Source organism: Balaenoptera ricei, chromosome 11 (assembly GCF_028023285.1).
Source record: "Balaenoptera ricei isolate mBalRic1 chromosome 11, mBalRic1.hap2, whole genome shotgun sequence".
Classification (NCBI taxonomy): Eukaryota; Metazoa; Chordata; class Mammalia; order Artiodactyla; family Balaenopteridae; genus Balaenoptera; species Balaenoptera ricei.
This window is the reverse complement of record NC_082649.1, coordinates 84,088,919-84,108,794: the sequence shown is the minus strand read 5'-3', so window position 1 is coordinate 84,108,794 and position 19,876 is coordinate 84,088,919. Positions and strand designations below refer to the sequence as shown.

At 39.8% G+C, this 19,876-nt stretch overlaps 1 protein-coding gene across 1 annotated transcript in view; it reads left to right on the top strand.

Annotated features, from left to right (window-relative positions):
* Positions 1 to 19,876, top strand: part of SUCLG2 (succinate-CoA ligase GDP-forming subunit beta) — a 264,080-nt gene that overhangs the window by 219,466 nt on the left and 24,738 nt on the right. Inside the window, exon 10 of the mRNA XM_059940153.1 lies at positions 18,554 to 18,674. Coding sequence (XP_059796136.1) covers positions 18,554 to 18,674 — 121 coding nt within the window. The remainder of the gene's footprint in view (positions 1 to 18,553; positions 18,675 to 19,876) is intronic.

The window sequence follows — 19,876 nt, the reverse complement described above, 5'->3', positions numbered from 1 at the left end:
AAAAAAAAATGGACGGACCTAACCCTAGGACTGATGGTGAAAGCAAAGCTATACAGACAAAATCTCACCCAGAAGCATATACATATACACTCACAAAAAAAGGAAAAGGGGAAATTAATATATCCTGCTCCTAAAGTCCACCTTTTGAATTTGGGATGATTCGTTGTCTATTCAGGTATTCAACAGATGCAGGCACATCAAGTTGTTTGTGGAGCTTTAATCTGCTGCTTCTGAGGCTGCTGGGGGAGATTTCCCTTTCTCTTCTTTGTTCGTACAGCTCCCAGCGGTCAGCTTTGGATTTGGACCCGCCTCTGCATGTACGTTGCCTGAGGGCGTCCGTTCCCCGCCCAGACAGAACAGGGTTAAAGGAGCAGCTGCTTCGGGGGCTCTGGCTCACTCAGGCCGGGGGAGGGAGCGGTACGGAGGAGGCGGGGCAAGCCTGCGGTGTCAGAGGCGTCGTGACATTGCAGTAGCCTGAGGCGTGCTGTGTGTTCTCCCAGGGAAGATGTCCCTGGATCACGGGAGCCTGGCAGTGGCGAGCTGCACCGGCTCCCGGGAGGGGCGGTGTGGAGAGTGACCTGGGCTCGCACACAGGCTTCTTGGTGGCGGCAGCAGCAGCCTTAGCGTTTCCTACCAGTCTCTGGGGTCCGCGCTGATGGCCGCAGCTCGCGCCCGTCTCTGGGGTCCGCACTGTTAGCCGCGGCTCGCGCCCGCCTCTGGAGTTCGTCTAGGTGGCGCTCTGAATACCCTCTCCTTGCGCGCCACGAAACAAAGAGGCAAGATAAAGTCTCTTGCCTCTTCGGTGGCTGCAGACCTCCCCTCCGGCTCCCTCCCGGCTCGCCGCGGCACGCCAACCCCTTCAGGCTGTGTTCACGCCGCCAACCCCAGTCCTCTCCCTGCGATCCGACCGAAGCCCGCACCTCAGCTCCCAGCCCCGCCTGCCCCAGCGGGTGAGCAGACAAGCCTCTCGGGCTGGTGAGTGCTGGTTGGCGCCCAGCCTCTGTGCGGGAGTCTCTCCGCTTTGCCCTCCGCACCCCTGTGGCTGCGCTCTCCTCCGCGGCTCCGAAGCTTCCCCCCTCTGCCACCCGCAGTCTCTGCCCGCAAAGGGGCTTCCTAGTACCTGGAAACCTTTCCTCCTTCACGGCTCCCTCCCACTGGCGCAGGTCCCGTCCCTATTCTTTTGTCTCTGTTATTTCTTTTTTCTTTTACCCTACCCAAGTACGTGGGGATTTTCTTGCCTTTTGGGAGGTCTGACGTCTTCTGCCAGCGTTCAGTGGGTGTTCTGTAGGAGCAGTTCCACATGTAGATGTATTTCTGCTGTATCTGTGGGAAGGAAGGTGATCTCCGCGTCTTACTCTTCCGCCATCTTGCCCCTCTTCCTATGCTGTTTTAATAATGGCATTTTAGGGACAAAACCCCCTTTCAGTAAAGGAAGACATCTGTTCTAAGTTAGATTCTGATGTCAGAAATGTTAAAATTTCTAAAGGCTTTTATCTTAGAATAGAGGACAAAGAAGGAAGTTCTGCCCCAGTCTATACAAAATCTTGTAGGGCAAAAAAGAGAGAGAGAGAGAACACCAGGCAAATTTTGGGGAAGGCAACATGATCTGTGGATATTTTGTCTCTAAGAGGTAAAGGAGGGATGGGGAAGACAGAATCAAAGACCAGGCATAGAAAGGGTCAAAATGAAGTTAGTGGGTATCAGAAGAAGGGATTTCTAGTGTCTGGATTAGATACTCTGATCAGTTTAGCATAATATCTGATAGAGGCTACATGAAATCATTCCTTAATGCCCACCCATTAACTATCACCAAATAAGACCAAATCCACCTTGACAGCCCAATCCAAGGAAATCTACCTTCTTCAGCCTAATAGGTCTGTCTCCAAAGGCACTGGCCACATTGCCCTACTTCCCATTTTCAGATCTGAAGGCTTCACCCTAAGGTGATGGGTGTCCTTATAAACTTCGGACTGCTGACCATCCCTCTCGGTGCAGATGAAGGAGCTTATTCAATGTAAACTTTTAATACGATGCACAGATGCTAAAAAGTACATGGTCATATCCTTGTAGACATCATCGTAAGTAGGTGGTGAATAGCTATTAAAAGGGAGTTTTACCATGTATAAAGAGAGATTCTTAGTTGAGCTATGCCTTTGAAATATCTTTTTTGCTCTCTGAAGATCAAGTTTACCACTGGATTATAAAATCAGTAAAGGCAGACTATGACTTTTTGGTCACCAAATTGCTCTATCCCCACATCTCAACATTGTAGAATCTTAGCAAAATTTTGTTGAATGTTCTTTCTTTTAATATCCCTGTCATACTTTATTGTTCTCCAAGGCTATCTAGGGGGGAAAATGAGTTTCGAACCTTAGTCTCTGAAAGTCAGGTGGAGCTAACAGGCACTCACTCCTGTTTTGCATTTACATGTCGCATTTTTAGTAAACTTCTCCCTACCTTGAAAAAATGTACATACATTTAGACTGATTAATGTGCAGATCTTCAGTGCTTTAATTCTAAGAATTGGAAATGCTTCTCATTGAAGTATTCAGCTCCTCAGCATAACCCATTTTAACAATTTTCCAGTCCAGTTTGTGCCAAAAGATGGAGTTTATTTCTGACAGGGTCTCTATTAAACTCTTTCAATTTGCAGTTCTTTTTATCAATCTTCATTTATCCATAAAAGCCAAATTTGACCTAGATGTGTAATGATGCATGACAACACCTTGAGTTTCTAATCCCTGTTCTCCCAATGAATATTGCTTTATCATCTCTTCTTTCTGTAGTATTAAAAGTTTACATAAACTTAGCACAGTGGAGTGAAAGCAACAGCCTAGTGCTGGTGGTGGTCACCGTGATTGGCACATATGGCTTGATTATACATTGAGTGCATTTGTGCAGGAATGTTTCTCCAGGATTTCCTGAAAGGATGATGCAATTGAGGTCATGAGAGATGAAGAGATGTTTCCAAGGCCACATACCTAATTCAGGGCAGAGTAAAGATCCAAGCCTCCCACCTGGCTAGTATTGAAATGTCTTATATGCTTGCTTCTTTGCTTGTTTGTTTTTTACTGAAGGAGGATTATTTGGGGAAATACAAAAAGGCTTTCTTTTAGCATGTGTCTGGAGTCATCTTGTACTATAGTAGAGAAGTCTGATGTACCCTCAAGGTGGGAAGACAGTGGGTCTCTGAATGTGGTAGATCATGTGCCATGTTGGATAAGAGTTTGGGCTTTATGGTCAGGTAGACCTGCATTGAAATTCCAGCTCAGATATCAAGGAGCTGTAGGATCTTGGGCAAGTTACTAACCTCCATGCCCTGCAGCATCCACACCTGAACTTATTATGAGGATAAAAGGACCTAATACCTATGACATGCTTAGTATATATGTGACACAGTCATGCTCTTAATGAAAAGTTAACTATTCTTAATATTACTTGTTTACCTGGTTATTGATAAAACTCATATGTGCCTGAAGGTGAAACCAGGGTTATGGCAATGGAACAGGACAAAATGATAACCATGTTTCTTATTAATTTCTAGTTGGAACATACAACAAGCATGTGTATATCTTTGCTTGTTTAGTTTTTAGTATATCATCCTGCCTAGAGGAGGATTTTTTTCTAGCATAAAAAGAGCTCTTTAGCATGTATGTAGGTCATGTTGTAGCATAGTAGTAGACTGGGTGATACCCTTGAGGTTCCCCTTATTGAAGAAACTTACAGAGAAAGGTCAGTAATTTTACTTTGTGGGGCATGGATTTCCTTAAAAGTCAATAGCAAGAAAATATTTTACTATTTCCTACCCTATCCTGTACTCATATCCCTCCCACTTTCTTTTTTATTCTATCACCTCTCCTGAAGCCAAAGGTGAAAACTTCAGATAATTTGCCTATAGACAGTATAATTTATTTTGGAAAACATTGTTCTAGACTGGTATCTTCCTCACTTACTTCCATTTATGGTACAATGCACTGTTACAAAAGAAAATCTCAAATAATTTGTTAAGTCAGTATATTTCAGTAAGGTCATTCCATTGTTTTGCATGCTTTCTAGGTAAGGTACCCCAGTTACAGTGAATGCCTGGCCTTACATTGGGCTGGCTGTAAGTCTCCCTGGACTAAATCCAATTCCATTTTCCTTTTTCTACCCCATTGCACTTCCCCAAATTTTCTTCTGAATTTGTGATTTTAAGCAGGTATTTCATGGAAGCAGCTGTATGTAGTGGTTAAAGCTCTTGTAGTCAAACCAACCCATGTTGAAACCCTATCTGACCACTAACTAGCTGCTGAGCATTGCAAGTTATTTCACCATTCTGAGCCTCAGTTCTCCTGTCTCTAAAAATAATGGTAATAAGTCATACCTCGTAGGAGTTTGGTAAAGATTGAATGAATTATTTGTTGACTAAACGGTGCCTAGCAGTAATGGCGATTACGGAGTACTTATCATTTGCAAGGTAATAGGCTTTGTGTTTTACTTGAATTACCTCATTTAGTCCTGGCACCAACCCTGCAAGGTGGGTATTATTATTATCCTCATTTTATAGATGAAGAAACTGACGTCCAAAGAAGTTAACTAGTTCACATAGCTTGTAACAGATAGAGCCACTACTTTTGGGTCAGAGGTCAGAATCAGAACTGCATGGGTGGAATTTTACAGCACCTCAAAGTCAGGATCATATGTTGTTTATCTTTGTATCTTGCCTCCTCTTTTTGACCTCAGGAACCAAAGCAACATTTTCTTGTGTGTTGGATGAGGTCTCACAATATGAGGATTAAAGAATAATTTTCAAACATTTACAGCCAAGACAATGGAATGGGCCGGCTTGCAAAAGAGGACGCTCCCTGTCTTTGAAAAGTTTCAAGCTGCTGTTGGCTGACCTCTCAGGTCCTGTCCGCTTCTAAGATTTTATGGTTCATTAATCTCCTTGGCATGTCCACGTTACATAAGGTGCCTTTCCCTGCTGCAGGAGAGAGGAAGATTACCTGTCTGTGGTTTATGTGTTAAATTGTTCCGCCTTCACTCTTAAAAATTAAAATCTCCTACACAGGATCCTACCAATGATTATTGTCTAAGCTCTTTTAAAGAATCAGATTCTCATTTCTACTCCTATTTTTAGTTTTGAGAAGCTGGTTCAGTTCCTTGTTAAAAAGTATTGTAAGCATCATGTAGCACCATTATTAAGAAATGTATTATACAGTATGAATGGAGTGCTGGATGAATTTATGTGAATTATTCCATGTTTGAGAAGGAACCATTAGGTACTTGTTCTAAATAAAATTCTTTAAGGTAAGGAAATTGCAAATGTACAGTTTTTCCACCCCTTCTCAAAACCTTTGGCATCGTCTGGGCAGCTAGTAATGATGATTGCCCTGAAGAGGAGATTACTGTGGCACTTTCTAGGTATTCCAGTCTTTAATTATTTTTAATGTCAGTGCCAAATGAAACATTTACAGAAAAGCTCACAGTTAAGCCAAGTAGGTTGAAAATTTATGCTTACATTGGTGAAATGTCAAACATTATATGGCAGTACTATTTTTTTTTTTGGAGACAAGAATTCTCTTTGCCCCAGTTTTTCATGACTCATCTTTTCTTAACTCATCTTTCTTACAGTTTGAAACTTCGTCTTCAGAGAATCAAAAAAGCTTTCTTCATCATTTTTTTCTCCAATTCACAAGAGCTCCACTTTTAAGTGGAAGAAATAATGTTAGTTTTTCCACAGGGATTGATTATAAATTCCTTCTCCGTGTTGAATTATACTGGCCTCTAGTGGTTACCTGTCACAATTATGTTTCATATTGCTCTTGCCATAACACACTTATTGTAACACTGTACCATATATTTTAATAATTTTTGAGAATCTGTATTGAGCAGCACAATCAGAATTGTCAGAGGTTTGAAGTAGATTTCATCATGAAATTGATTAAACTTTATGTACCTTGTGCATCTATAAAGACAGCCATTTGGAACTACAGCATAAAACTGGGCTGGAATTCCTGTTCTCACACCTGCCTGGGCAGAAATTACGATCCTCCCAGCTGATAAGAACTTTGGAGTGAAGCTAGATGACACGGTGTGAAAGGAAACCTTACAGATCACACTGTGAGGCAGAAGTGTCAGCTTACTGGGGGCACACAAGAAATGGGAGATGCCCTTAACAAGTCTGGAGCACCTTAGAAGACTATCCCAGGGTTTCTGGACTGAAAACTTGGACATGATTTTTTTCAGAATAATCTTAAAAATAAAAAGAAATGTAAAAAGAGGCACTTCAAGGCATTTATAAAAATGTGTCTGTCAATCAAGGAGATTCCCCTTTGGTACAACATGAAAAGTCATTAAATAGATTCAAGACTACCCTTTGGATCTAGCACATAGGAAAGTACACATTCAAGAAATAAACTCATGCTGAGGGACTGTGTGAGATGGATGAAGTGGGCTTCCACAAACAAAGGGATTTTTGTCCAGATGTTTCAGAGAATGAAGAGCAGTTGCAGATGTAGGGTAGAGAGAAAGAAACTCTAACATATCAGAAAGCAAATGCTTATCTAAACTATGTGGATTCAGGTAGTGTGTGTGCGTGTCTGGCCTTACCAGGTGCTGTTCACTTCCTGAAAAGCTATGTGGATCTTATGTGATTTGAGAGCTTCTTTTTCCTTCCCTACATTTTTTCTTGTTTGTAAAGCCATCCTACACCTACTCCTTTGGGGTGTATTTTATTGTTGACCATTAGTGGCTCAGTGACACAGTTTATTAACTTGATAAAACAGAATAGTGTGACTTTTGAGATAAATGTGAGGCCACTACTTGCAGCTGGGTCATTGGAGTTTCATGGAAGTTAAACATCATCTTTTGTCCAAGGCTGCAGACCTACATTTTTACTTATTAACCATCTTTTCAGGTTTGTCTCCCTGTTACTTGTGTTCCTTTAGACAGACTGGGAGGCCGCATGGGGATTCGGACTTACTGAGCCTGTCTTTCATTATGCTGAAAATAAGAATTGCAAGTCACCTTCTAGACGGGCCTTCCTTAGTTTTCGTTTGCAGCTAATAAACCAAATGAAGTCATTTCAGTGCTGAGAAGCTCATTTTCACCTGACAAGCTATCATTTGTCATTTATAATGGACAGAACCCAAGATACTAAAGGTTTTTGGCTTGTTTTCCTTTTCCGGCCTTTACCTTGGGTGTAGATGCAGACAGTTAATGAGCAGTAGTTTCTGATTTGTAGGTGCTAGCCATCTCCCAGAAAGAACAAGAGAAAGTGTTTGAAAATATTCATTAAATGGCTTAAACTGAGTGTTCAGATTTTTTCCATTTATTTTATTGTTTAATTCATGTCCATGGATATGTTGTAGAGAGAGGAAAACTAAACTAAAATTAAGCTTCCAGTTCTAGAATCTGTTTCAGCCTCCAAAGAACGGATTTTCTCAAATTGAAGCTGAGTTGGTCAAAATAGGATGTTGTTATCAGTCTTGCTAGGAAATTATGGCTCACTCAACTCAGTATATGGAGGAAAGTTTATTTACAAAGAGATTGATAATGAGAGGGGGTGGGTAGCGGGTATGCAAACCATAAGAGAAAGTACAAGAGCCTGGGGCAAGTCTGAAATGAAGACTTTCTCCACCTTTTGTGGAGGGACACAGCCACTCAAGACGACCTTGCTGGGAGGGACCTGGAGGAATAGAAACACCCCAACTTCCCTCTCCTCTTGCCAAGGCTTCCCGGATGCCAGCCGGGGAAAGGAGCCCATTGATGCAGCCCCTGGAGTCAGCCTTCCGGGACCCAGAGGAGCAGGGTGGGAATGCAGATTTACAGCACAGATAGGTCCCAAAGGACATCCTTTGATTGTTGAGTGTGTGCCTCAGGAGGTAGAGTGTTCCGAATCCTTTTTTGTAAAGGGGGTCTAACAACTTGAGAACTCCACTGAGGTCTGCAGAAGGTTAACCAGGGGTGGGAGATAATCAATGATTTAGACACTGAGGTACAAAGAGTTTGGTTAAATTTCATTCCTGTCAGGCTGTGGGAGTGCTTTGCCAATGTAGTTTTTAATTTGCTCCAGACATGGTATTCAGACATTTGCTGAACAGCTAAATAAATATATCAAACTTCCACACAACAGATTACAATAAGGTCAGACAGTGATATCAGTAATTTTAAAATATTGTCTACAGCAGAGCTGTTTTTTGGTGACAGTGATATCTGATGCTGCTAGTAGATGTAGAATGAATTCTATAGATTTTCCTCTCCTCCTGATTTTAAATATTACCAGGCAACCGTCCTGCCCAGACATTTCAGAAGAGCCCTAATTCAAATGGGATATTGATTTTTAATAATTTCAGATATTTTAAATGGTACCTTTTTTGGAGTTTTTGTTGGTTTATGTGTTTTGCCTGAATTAATTCACCTGAATTTAAAATTTTGATGCTAAAGAATATTACCTTCAATGACAGTTTTGGAATTTAAGATTCTGGGTGTAAGGTTTGGGGTTGGAGGTCATTTTACTGGGATGAATAAAGGGTGGGACTTCAGGAAATAAATTGGAAGCTTGTTCTTACAAAGAAATATGGCAGTAAACTGATTTTCCCAAATATACTGATGAGATCTGTTATGAAAAGAAACATATGTATGTGTTTTAAAAATTATTTTACTTAAAAGAATTTTAGCATAAATTTTAGTGTATAATAAATAGCTTATAATTTATTGAGATCTTAGCTGGAAGCTTATATTTTTACTTTTCCCAGTCACATATTTTTCCATTAGGGGTTTTGATAAGAATCTTTGTCAACCCCTCATTTTTCCAGAAAACTAAATGATCAGAGAGATTTGAACAGATGTATGGGGGCATCACAGAATCATTATATGCCACCTTCATCTTACATAGACTTGTTATTTACAGAAACAGTGGGTTTTGCGATTAACTAAATTTATGTTCATTTCTCTGTGGTGTGAAGTGTGAATCTGTGTGGTCCTAAGTTTTGGCTCTGTCTGCCTAGCTAATTTTTTTCTTTAATTGATGTCAGTCACGTATAAAGGCAAAAAAATCACCCATAGAAACATTTTTTTCCTTTTCTATAGGAACAGTTACCCTGTGGAGATTATTATGTTACAACAGTAGACAGATAGACATCCTGTTTATAGATTAATAAATGGGTTCTTCACCAAGTTGCCAATTTTATGGGTGTTCTCTGTATTAACTCTCCAACTAATGATGATGGAGTATACATATTCACATTCATCAAGATGACATAAGTCTGAGATGATTGGACAAAATACTGCTCAGAAAGAATGTGCCAATAAATATTCTTAATCTGCACCAATGTAGCTTCCATTACAAATAAAATATAGATATTGCATTATGAGCAATGAGTGTCCTGCCTTGAAAACAATTATCTGTTAAGCTGGGAAGGCAGTTTTGTAACCAAAATATTTCTTAACAATTTTAATAGCTCATTTCTTAAGTGAGCTCTCTCTCTGTCTCTGTCTCTCGCTGTCTCTGTCTCTCTCTTTCCTTAAGTCTTTTGAGGCTTCCAGTGAAAGCGTAGAACCAAAATCCCCTTGCTCTGTTTTTTCTTTTAGCTTCAAATGGCTCTGTGGCCAAATTACACATCATAGTAGTTTTTGCAAGAGCTATTTTAAACGCAGGGCACTCAAAAAGAACCTTGCATTTGCCATTCTAAATGCTCAAGTGGTTTTTGTAATCCTGGCAATGGTTCTGATTCTCAGTTCAAAAGGATTTGGAAAATGTCTCTGTAAAAAGATAAAAAACATGTCTGTGCGGTTCCCTTGAATCTCTGTGTTCTTCAGTCCTTTTAATTTCTTGTGTCCTGTACCTGCTTTTAATGCCAACCAGTATTTCCATCTTTAGATTTTACCTTCTCCTGAAAATCCTGTTAATAATTGACTTTAACCACCACCACCATGTTTACTGACAACTGGGGAAGCATTTGTGTCCCACACTTTGACTGGCCGAGGCATTCACGGTTGCTGTTCTTGATCATAAAAGCCTTCCAGTTTTGCAGATACTTGTAAATATAACCTAAATAGTGCAATGATTGGCATCTTTGGGGAGAAGGACCCTAGATTCCTGTGTCACCTAACCACCCAATATACCAGCTCCTGAACAGTTTTCTTGACAGTTCTCTGGGGATCAAATTTTCCACCCTTTGACTCTTCTGCAAAAAATGACTAAAGTTGGGTATTCTAAGTTAGAACACAGATCCTCTGCTAAAGCTCTCATAAGCTAGAATCCATACTATTTGACCAGATTATTTTTTTCATGAAGCACTGTATAAGCCTGAATAGCTTATTCAGGCTTATATTGAATAAGCTTATTCAGGCTTATTGAATAGCCACTCACACAGAGTTACCATACTTCCCACTGGCCATTCCATGGTCTGATATTGAAAATCTGTATCAACAGTGATGTCTCTAATGGCATAATTCTCCATTAGAATTTTCCTGATCATAAAAATAGAAATAATAGCTTTGGCAAAGGGATAAATTTCAACACATCAGAAAGGGGAAAGGGGGGCTTCCCAGTCTGCAGAGAGGGGTCTTGTAAGGACATCTGTCCCAGTTCAGGAGGGACTCTGGGTTTTGGACTCACTCTTATAACATCATGACCCCTCCATAGTCCTATCTAAGTAGGGATTGCAAACCACAAACTCTGGACAACTCTTTTATCAGTAAACAGGGAACATTTTGGGTTGTAAAGAACCAAAACCATTAGTCCACAAAACTATAAAAGATATCTTACCTCTGGTCCATTTTAATTGAGCAGTGAGATTTGAAAACAAGAAATATTTGGACACCAGAATATAGAACTCAGGACTGTGCCCTTGAAGCTTGGAAATAAAACCAAAATAGAACTGGGGCTCTTGATTAGTCACAGAAGTGACTGAAAGACAGTCAGAGGGAGTGGAAAGACCATGGACTTTGAAGTAAGACTGACTTGGTCCAAATCGTCACTCCACTGCTTAATATCTATGTGCCCTTGGACAACTTACTTAAGCTCCTTGAGTCTCAGCTTACTTGCCAGGGAAGGTTGTAGTTCATCACTCTTAGCACCTAGGAAAATTAACATGCAATAAATGCTAATCCTCCATACCATTTTACTTATTCTAGTGAGGAGAAGATTGCAGGATACACGTATGGTGAAGAATTCAGGAATAAGTAAATAGAACAAGGATGATTTAGACACATTTTCCTTGTTTCACCCTGGGTGGTCTCAGAGGTCAAGCTTAATGGAAACTTGGCTCTCCAATCAAATATTGCTCATCCATCAGATGTCATTTCCATGCTATCAGTTTTGGGATAACAGATAGATATTCCAAAGTTGGAATAAAATGGTTGGGTGTTTATCTTGATTAATTAAAAATCCTGAAATGTTGTTTGGGATTAAGAGTGATGTTTAAGATATTTTCTTTAAATTCTGAGCTTTTCAGGTTGGATTGTTTACTCACTAAAAGTATTTCTTCCTTGGAAGAAACTAAAAGGGCAGAGTGGCCAAGTGTTTTTCAAGAAATACTGTTGTTCTCATGTCATTTGTAAATCTGGACATCATTTGCTTTAACCCAAGGATCCTAGGGCTTGATTTCATACAAAAGAAAATAATTTCAAACTTCAAGAATAAACTGAAAGTAGAAAAGCAAGCTGTAGAAGCTTACTCAGATTTCAGCAAAAGGCAAATCTGGTCCCAAGTGGACTGATCTGTCGGCTTATTTGTAAGATTACAGCAAATCCCAAGATTGAATGCCTCACCTGAATCACTTCCTTATTGACTGAATCCATTTAGACTCCCCTCTAATTTAGCAGAGTGTTTTTATTAAAGCCAGGCATACAAACATCAATTATCCAAGCTGCATCTAATTTCCTTCACCATTTATTTTCCTTCGTTGGCCACCAATGGATTAGAAGACATGATTAGAATTCAGCAGGAAAATAAAAACAACAACAAAAAAGAGAAAAACAGTTCCACAAAAACAGATGCTTAAATAAGAGCAACAACTTTCAGAATTAAAATAACTTGTGATTAAAAGAAAGTCCTTATCTTGCCTAATGTAAACATGCTTGCTTGATTTTCATCAGCAGTGCCTACTGCACTGGGACTAAATTAGCAACCTGAACTGGAAGAAGCAGACAAAACCCAGTAGTTGCACTTACTATGCTTAATGTATACACTACGGTGTGTTTTAAATGCAGTATAGTACTTAACTATTTGCAATAATCGTTGCAAAATGGCAGGCTTATTGCTAAGTCTTTCTATTTGTTCATTTCCAGCCAGTGTCAGGGAGAGAAAAAGAAGAAAGCAAAGGCATTCAAGTCATTTTATGAACTTGTTAAAGGTACAGGTTTGTTCCAAAGGAATGATATTAATGTTGGAATGGACACATTTATTTAATCAGCCATTGCTACAGCCTAGGTACATTAATGCTGTTGGTGAGAGCGAGAAAATGGTCCAACAAGGGAAGAGAACTTAAGATCTGAAAACCCACTATCAAAGAAATATCAAATGATGCAAAGGAGGAGTGATGGTTGCACTGAATTTGAGGATAGACATCAGTCAAATTGTGTCGGTGTCAAGGGGTGGCAAACTATGGCCCATGGGCCAAATCTGGCCTCCCACTTGTTTATGTGAATAAAGTTTTATTGAAACACAGTCTGCTTATTCATGTACATATTGTCTGTGACTGCTTTAATGTTGCAACAGCAGAGTTGAGTAGCTGGAACAGAGACTGGCCCTCAAAGCCGACTAGCCCTTAACAGAAAAAGTTTGCTAACCCCTCATGTATGTCAGCAGCGCCCCTACGATCACCCAGCTGTTCCAGACAGCCCTGCGTGTGATATGGTAAAACAAACCCTGGTTGAAACTATGACTCCTTAATAGCTAAGAAACCCTGAACTCTCAGAGCCTCAGTCTATCCATGAAATAGAGGTTATAAAACCTATCTTATAAACTTAATGTGAGTGTACTGCGGATGATGCTGAATAAATGATAGTTTCCTTGCCAGCTGCCCTGAAGTCTTTATAGGTGTCTAGAAATCAAAGGCTTTTCAATCCCCTACTCATGGAGTTTGCTCTGTAAGATTGATTTGGTTCCTGCTGCTGTGGTCCATCTCATTTCCCACCACTTCACTTTGCAAGCCCCAGCCTCCCGTTACTCCTCCAGGTTCAGTTCAGTTTCTCAAAGGCACCAAGTTCTCTTCTGCCCCCTTGACCTTTGCCCATGGTGTTCTCTTGTCTCAAAGTACTTACTCTTCATTCCTCTCATACTCTACCTGGCCTCTTCCAGACTGTCCTTCAGATCCTATGCTAAATGTCACTGCCTACACGAGGCCCTCCCTGACCACCCAGTGTAACATGAGTCCTGTCCTATGATCTCAAAATACCCAAAGTCTCCCTCCCCTTCATAACTGATATCACAGTTCACGATTTCAGATATGGATACAGAACATTTTTTGGTCTGTTTTAGAAAAATCTTTCTTGTCAGCCTAGCTACTGGACCACACTCAATGGTTAAAAGAGTGCCTAGCACAGAGTAGGCTTTCAAGAATATATTGTTTCCTTCAGCAATCTGTCAATATTTGCCTGTCATTAAAAGGAGTCAGGATAACCTTAAAGAGAAAAAAGAAAAAAAAAAAAAAAACACTAAAGTTTTGATTCTGATGACATACTAGCTGCATAATTTGGTACAAGTCATTTTTACCTCTCTGAGCCTCACTTTTCTCATCTGTAAAATGGGATAGGTGTTACCTACCTCACAAGTTTACGGCAGAATCCGCTCTGGTAATGAATGAGAAAATACTAAGCAAAGTACGTATTGTGGGACCTCAGTGGGTTTGCTGGCTCCAAAAGATATTTGATGGTAAAGCTGTAGCCCCAGTGATTCTCCAGATCTTTGGTACTCTCAGTTTTCTTATCTGTAAAATGGGGATAAAAATTATATCCATCTCGTATACTACTTATGTGTTAAATGTGTTAATATATGTAAAAAAGAATACTGCCAACCACCTGATAGATACCTAGTAAACATTAGCTATTGTTGTATTTGTGATTATTGTTAATCTTTCAATTCTTAAAGATTATGAACACTTTTCTGGGGAAAGTGCACATTCTAACAAAATGTTGTAAATAGTTGCAAAGAGTTCACAATTCCCCTGTGCTATCTCTATATGCTGTAAGTTACCCTTTGCCATTATCTGCCTTTGAGGCCAAATTCTAAAGAAGCAGCTTAGTCAGAGGACTTACCTAAAATTATGTCCCAAAATTGTGTGTGTGTGAACTTATCTGACTGAGCTTCCCTGACGTTCATTAGATTCTGAAAAGGATCACGTTCCCCAAAAAAGGTTTTAGGTGGGATTTTTGTTTGTTCATTTAGGATTGAGAGGAGCTTGATAAATACCAAAGGCTGTAGCTTTTCTTCTTTGGAAGTTCATTCTTTACTTTTAATTGTGGACTGACATCTGCAGCCAGAGTGTATTTTGCAAAGCCAAATACATGCAGACATTTGAAAAACCTGCATTTGGACTGCCCGACCACCTGCACAGCTGCCAACAGCTGCCACCACAGACCCCTCCTTGGGAGTAGCTGTCTGGGGTCCAGGGACCTGTGCAGTGGATCTGGCACCATAACTGCCTTGCTAGATGATCTTTCCTTTTGTGTAACAGTAAATAGCAACCCTTGTAATCCTCAGCCGAGAATGTAGAAAAGCCTGCTCCTGAAAGCACCTAGGAATCTTCTGGGAGAGCTTCGGATTCGTAAATAGACCTAGCACTGACTTTTTAAAAACATGCCCTTTGCCAGGGGGGAAGAAAAAGACTATTAAAAAGTTTCTATTGGTATTGTCATGGAGCAGCAATTAGGGGTTGTAATAATAAATGAACGCGTGAGGCACACGTTGAAAATTTGACATGCTTTATAAATGCCAAGTCATAATAATGATGTCACAAGGCTTTCATTTTCAAACTGTCTTAATTTCATTCTCAGTTTGAGATTGCAGATTACAGTAGTTAATTATTGGGCCAGAGTGAAACCTTAAATCAGATTTCCATTAAAGTGCGTGACTGCAGCAAATTAGTTTGCAGGAGGAGAGAATGGCATTGTCTCTGGTGGTGTGGGGTCTTCCCATCACTCCTGGTGGTGATTTCCTCTTGGTGCTCCGTGATATGCCACATGTCCTAAATGATCCCATGTCCCTGAGCTACACAGCGTGTGTACTTCTGTGTCTTGCTGCTCTTGTAAAAATTCTAACTTCTTTGTTAGTATCACTCAGACTCTTCTTCTCCTCTCTCTGTCACATTCTCTCATGCTGCCTCTCTCACTGCTGGTCTTTCTCACTCTCATGCTCTCACATGGTTGCTCTATATTTCTCATCTCATGTTTGCTCATGCATTCACTCTTCTCTCTGTCCCTGTCTCCCTTTCCCATCACTCCCCCTCTATCCCTGAGGGAGGTTTTCAAAGCTTGTCTTCACCCAGCTCTGGGAAAGGAAGGAATAAGCCAAAAGAACCAAGTTCCCATCCCTGGCCTCTAGTGCCTGCCACTCTTTACCTCACCTGGATTTTCTCAGGTTACTTCCCCATTCAGCCTGTAGGTCCTGAATGAACTAAGTTGGGTGACAGCTCTGCCTTCATCCTGGCTGCCCTCTTTTACCTAAGTTCCTGCTCGCTCTTTCTCTTTGTCACCTGGAACATCACTTCTTCCAAAACGCCCCTCTCGCTACAGCAGTCTGTACCACTGGTGGTGCCCTGGTCTTAGCTCCGTGAGACTAAGGAGCCAGGACTGTAATTGCCAGTTTGCTGGTCTGCCTCGAACTAGTCTTTGAACTCTTTGAGGGCAGTGATGACCTCTTATTCATCTCCATATCCCAAGCACTTAACTCTGTGCCTGGCTTGGTAGATGGGAGTGTCTATTGAAATTAATTTAATTCATTCACTCTTGAAACCATTATTTATTAGGTGATTACACTATGTCATGGATTGTGCTAGCTGCTTATAAAAAAACTCCTGTTGTAGAGGAGCACAAAGGTGACCCACCCAGGGTGTTGTATCTTGGGCATGGGGATACAGGGTGAGAGGTGAATATACTACATTGGAGAACAGTTGTCCTTTTTTCAGCACACCTAACAAAGCCACCTGTTCATCCACCATTGGAAAAGAGGGCTTTTCCTTGGGTTCAGTACCAGTTGAAGTGGTTGGCTCACTTTTAGGTACACGTTGTTGTATGAAGAGTATCTGTATTTGTCAGATGCTCGTTAAACACAGTGAGATACTGACATGAAAGACTCATGGGAGCTGATACTAAACGAGGCAATACCAGAATCACAGCTCATATCTGACACTTGCTCCAGGGTATACGTCTACTGAGAAGCATTGGATCACAGGGCCAGGGGCATCTTCCTGCCTCTTGTGCCTCATTCCTGCCTATGTGGATGACTTCACATATGCTTGCTGTGTGTGGTATGCCTACTCTATAGAACAATCATACTGTTTTAGATGGATTAAATAGAATAATTCACCCTAACTTGATGACACAGAAAAGCTTCACTGAGAAGTTGTTGACATCTGAACTCATCCCTAAGGAATGTGCAGGTTGCACCATGGCAGAGGTATAGAGGAGCCACTATGTACTTTACTAGAAAGCTTAGTTCTTCTACAAAAACTGAATGAGCCTCAGCTCTTTCTGAGTTTCTCTCTTGGACCCTGTGGAATCATTATTGCTCTTGAGTGGTTTTTGTCTTCCATTGTTCTGGCAAGCTCCTCTCCAACCCACAGCTATTTGAAAACTACTGCTGTACCAGGCCTCAATATTAACAGCATTTAATAGCCATCATTAGAAAGCAAGCTTCTGCTTACCAGTCAGCCTGCTGTGAATGGTAACGGGAGATTTCTTTTTTGGGAGTAGCTCCAGTGTCTAATTGGTTTGGAAAATATTGCTCATTTATTTTATTCTTAAAACATTACCTTTTTACTGAACTTCAATAAGTTTGTGTTTCTGTTATATTCAAATTCAACATAGCTGCAGTCTGCTGAAAGGTTTTCTTCTTTTACTTGCTGTCTAGGTAACCTGTCCACTTTCACCATTGCTTGTTGAAATAAATGCATGTGTAAATATCCATTAGGTACCTTACAGGCATGTAGTAAGCATCTCACATGTCTTATTTAGGCCTTTCAACAACTTTATGGACTAGGTACTATTATTCCCATTTTATAGGTGGGGAAACCATGTTCGAGACAGGGTATGGCCCGTGCCCAAGATTCCAGCTCTAGCAGCTGGCATGAATGAAGAATCAGTAGGCAATCTAGAGGCTGACTTTGAGCCTTACCACTGCTACTTGTTAGCTGTGTAACACTGGGACACATCATGTGAATTTTCTGAATGGCTTTATCAGCTATAGAGGGCTAACCCTCATTGTACTTACTGTACTGTAAAGCAGGGATCAAAATTAAAAATGAGGGTTCATGTAATGGCACTTTTTAAAGAGTTAAGTGCTGAACAAATGTAAGGTATCCTTTTCTCATATGTTTTGTGTAGTTAATTTAGCATATTGAAATAATGGGATTTAAAAATGGCATGCAGCACACACATATATGCTTTGCAATTAGTGTAGCATAATTTAATTGTGACTCCATTGTTGGAATTTTGATGCCTCCAGCTTGATGAATAGCCATTATCTGTGGGTGTTATCAATTAATCTAGGTAATGAATTCTCTTCATTATCTCATTCTTCATGTTAATTATACAGGATTTTCTTATACCTATTTATCAAGTCAGGGCAAGTACAATTTTTTTGGCCCACACGCCTTTGAGTATGGAATATGTACAAGCAGGTTAACATGATGGGTTTAAATTTACATTTCTGAAAAATTCTAGTCAGTGGCTTGGCTTTTCTTATATCCTTATAGTGTGAGCTTGTATCTTTTTATTTTGAGGGTCTTTTTTTTTAATCAAAAAGGTCATTATCTAAGATAATTAAGCTATCTCTGACTTTTGAGACTATACCTCTAGCATATCAAAGAGGTATTAAGGAAGCATAGAAAAATTGGAATTTTTACCTAATACAAAACAACAAATAATTAATGTTACTAGTTTTGAAATATTTTATGAGGTACCAGGACAGGTAAAAATTCAAGTATAAACCATGGAGGGAAAAGACGTAACTACATGAAATTTTAAATGGCACTATTCATAAATAACATCCATTACATCTTAACATACGTTACATCTTACAGAAAAACCCAAACGAACTTTCTGGCCAGCCCAATATAAGGCACAGCAGAAGACAGTGTATAAGAAATGAGTGGTGACTGAATTCATTTTGAATTCAGAGAAGTGATTGATAGGATAATCTGGGTTAATATGGTAATGTTATATATTGATATTTATTAATTAAATACTAAACTTTAACTTCAGCATTTTCTGGGTCTTGTTTTATAGTTTATATTCTGTGTTTTTTAAAAAAGATTATTATTTTAATTGTCTCTGTTGTTTAGCCAATTATTTGGGGGAATGTTGACTGTCAGCATTTTGATGGGCACCTTCCTGTTTTTTATTTCAGGTTGAAGCCATCCTAGTCAATATTTTTGGCGGAATCGTCAACTGTGCCATCATTGCCAATGGGATCACCAAAGCCTGCCGGGAGCTGGAACTCAAGGTGCCGCTGGTGGTCCGGCTTGAAGGTAAGTTACTGTAGATTTCCACAGTGCCAATACTCCCCTTCTTCAGGATCAGGTGACCAGCATGTTCTGCATTCACAAACTTCCTGAGACAACATAAGGAAACACTGGATTACATAAGATGAAGCAAATGCAGTACTTCTCTGAGCTTTTACTCTGCATTGCAGCTCTCCAAGAATGGCACATGTTATGAGTCTCCAAATTTTCCAAACATATTCCAGGGTGGAGCCCTTTTATTATGAATCATACCATGAGATTAGTGTTCTAGGAAAAACACTCTGAGAAATGCTGCTCCAAGAATTTTTCATCATGAGACACCAAGGGTTCTCAAACTTTTTGGTCTGAGGACTCCCTACTTGTTAAACTGGAGAACCCCAAAGATCTCTTGTTTATTTTGGGTTATATCTGTTGATATTTATTAATTTATTTAACTGATTAATAAATTAATTTGGTAAGAGGAATAACTACTTGGAACTTTTTAAATACTCATTTTTTAAATAATAAACTTTTAATTTTTGTATTATATATTTTATATGTAAATATATATACTATATAATTTATGAAGAAGTAAATATATCTTTTTAAAATTTTAGTAAGAATAGCAGCACTGTTTTATGGCTTTGCAAATCCCTTTAATGTCTAGCTTAATATTTGCTTCTGCAAGAGATCTGTTGCAATATGCTGTTTTGGTGGAAGTATATGAAGAAAATCTGACCTCATAGAGCTATGTATCTGGAAAACAGAGCAGTTTTTAATAATCATTTCATACAATTCTGAATATTATTCTTTGATACTACACTAAAACCTGTAACAGTGTCTTTATTACAGATAAGTTTTAACGTAGAATCTGAAACTATTTCAATGAACTTTCTTTTTGAATTTTTAAAAATTTTTATTTATTTATTTTTAACATATTTATTGGAGTATATTGCTTTACAATTGTGTGTTAGTTTCTGCTGTATAACAAAGTGAATCAACTAATACGTATACATATATTCCCAAATCCCCTCCCTCTTGCATCTCCCTCCCACCCTCCCTATCCCACCCCTCTAGGTGGTCAAAAAGCACCGAGATGATGTCCCTGTGCTATGTGGCTGCTTCCCACTAGCTATCTGTTTTACATTTGGTAGTGTATATATGTCCATGCCACTCTCTCACTTTGTCCCAGCTTAGCCTTCCCCCTCCCGTGTCCTCAAGTCCATTCT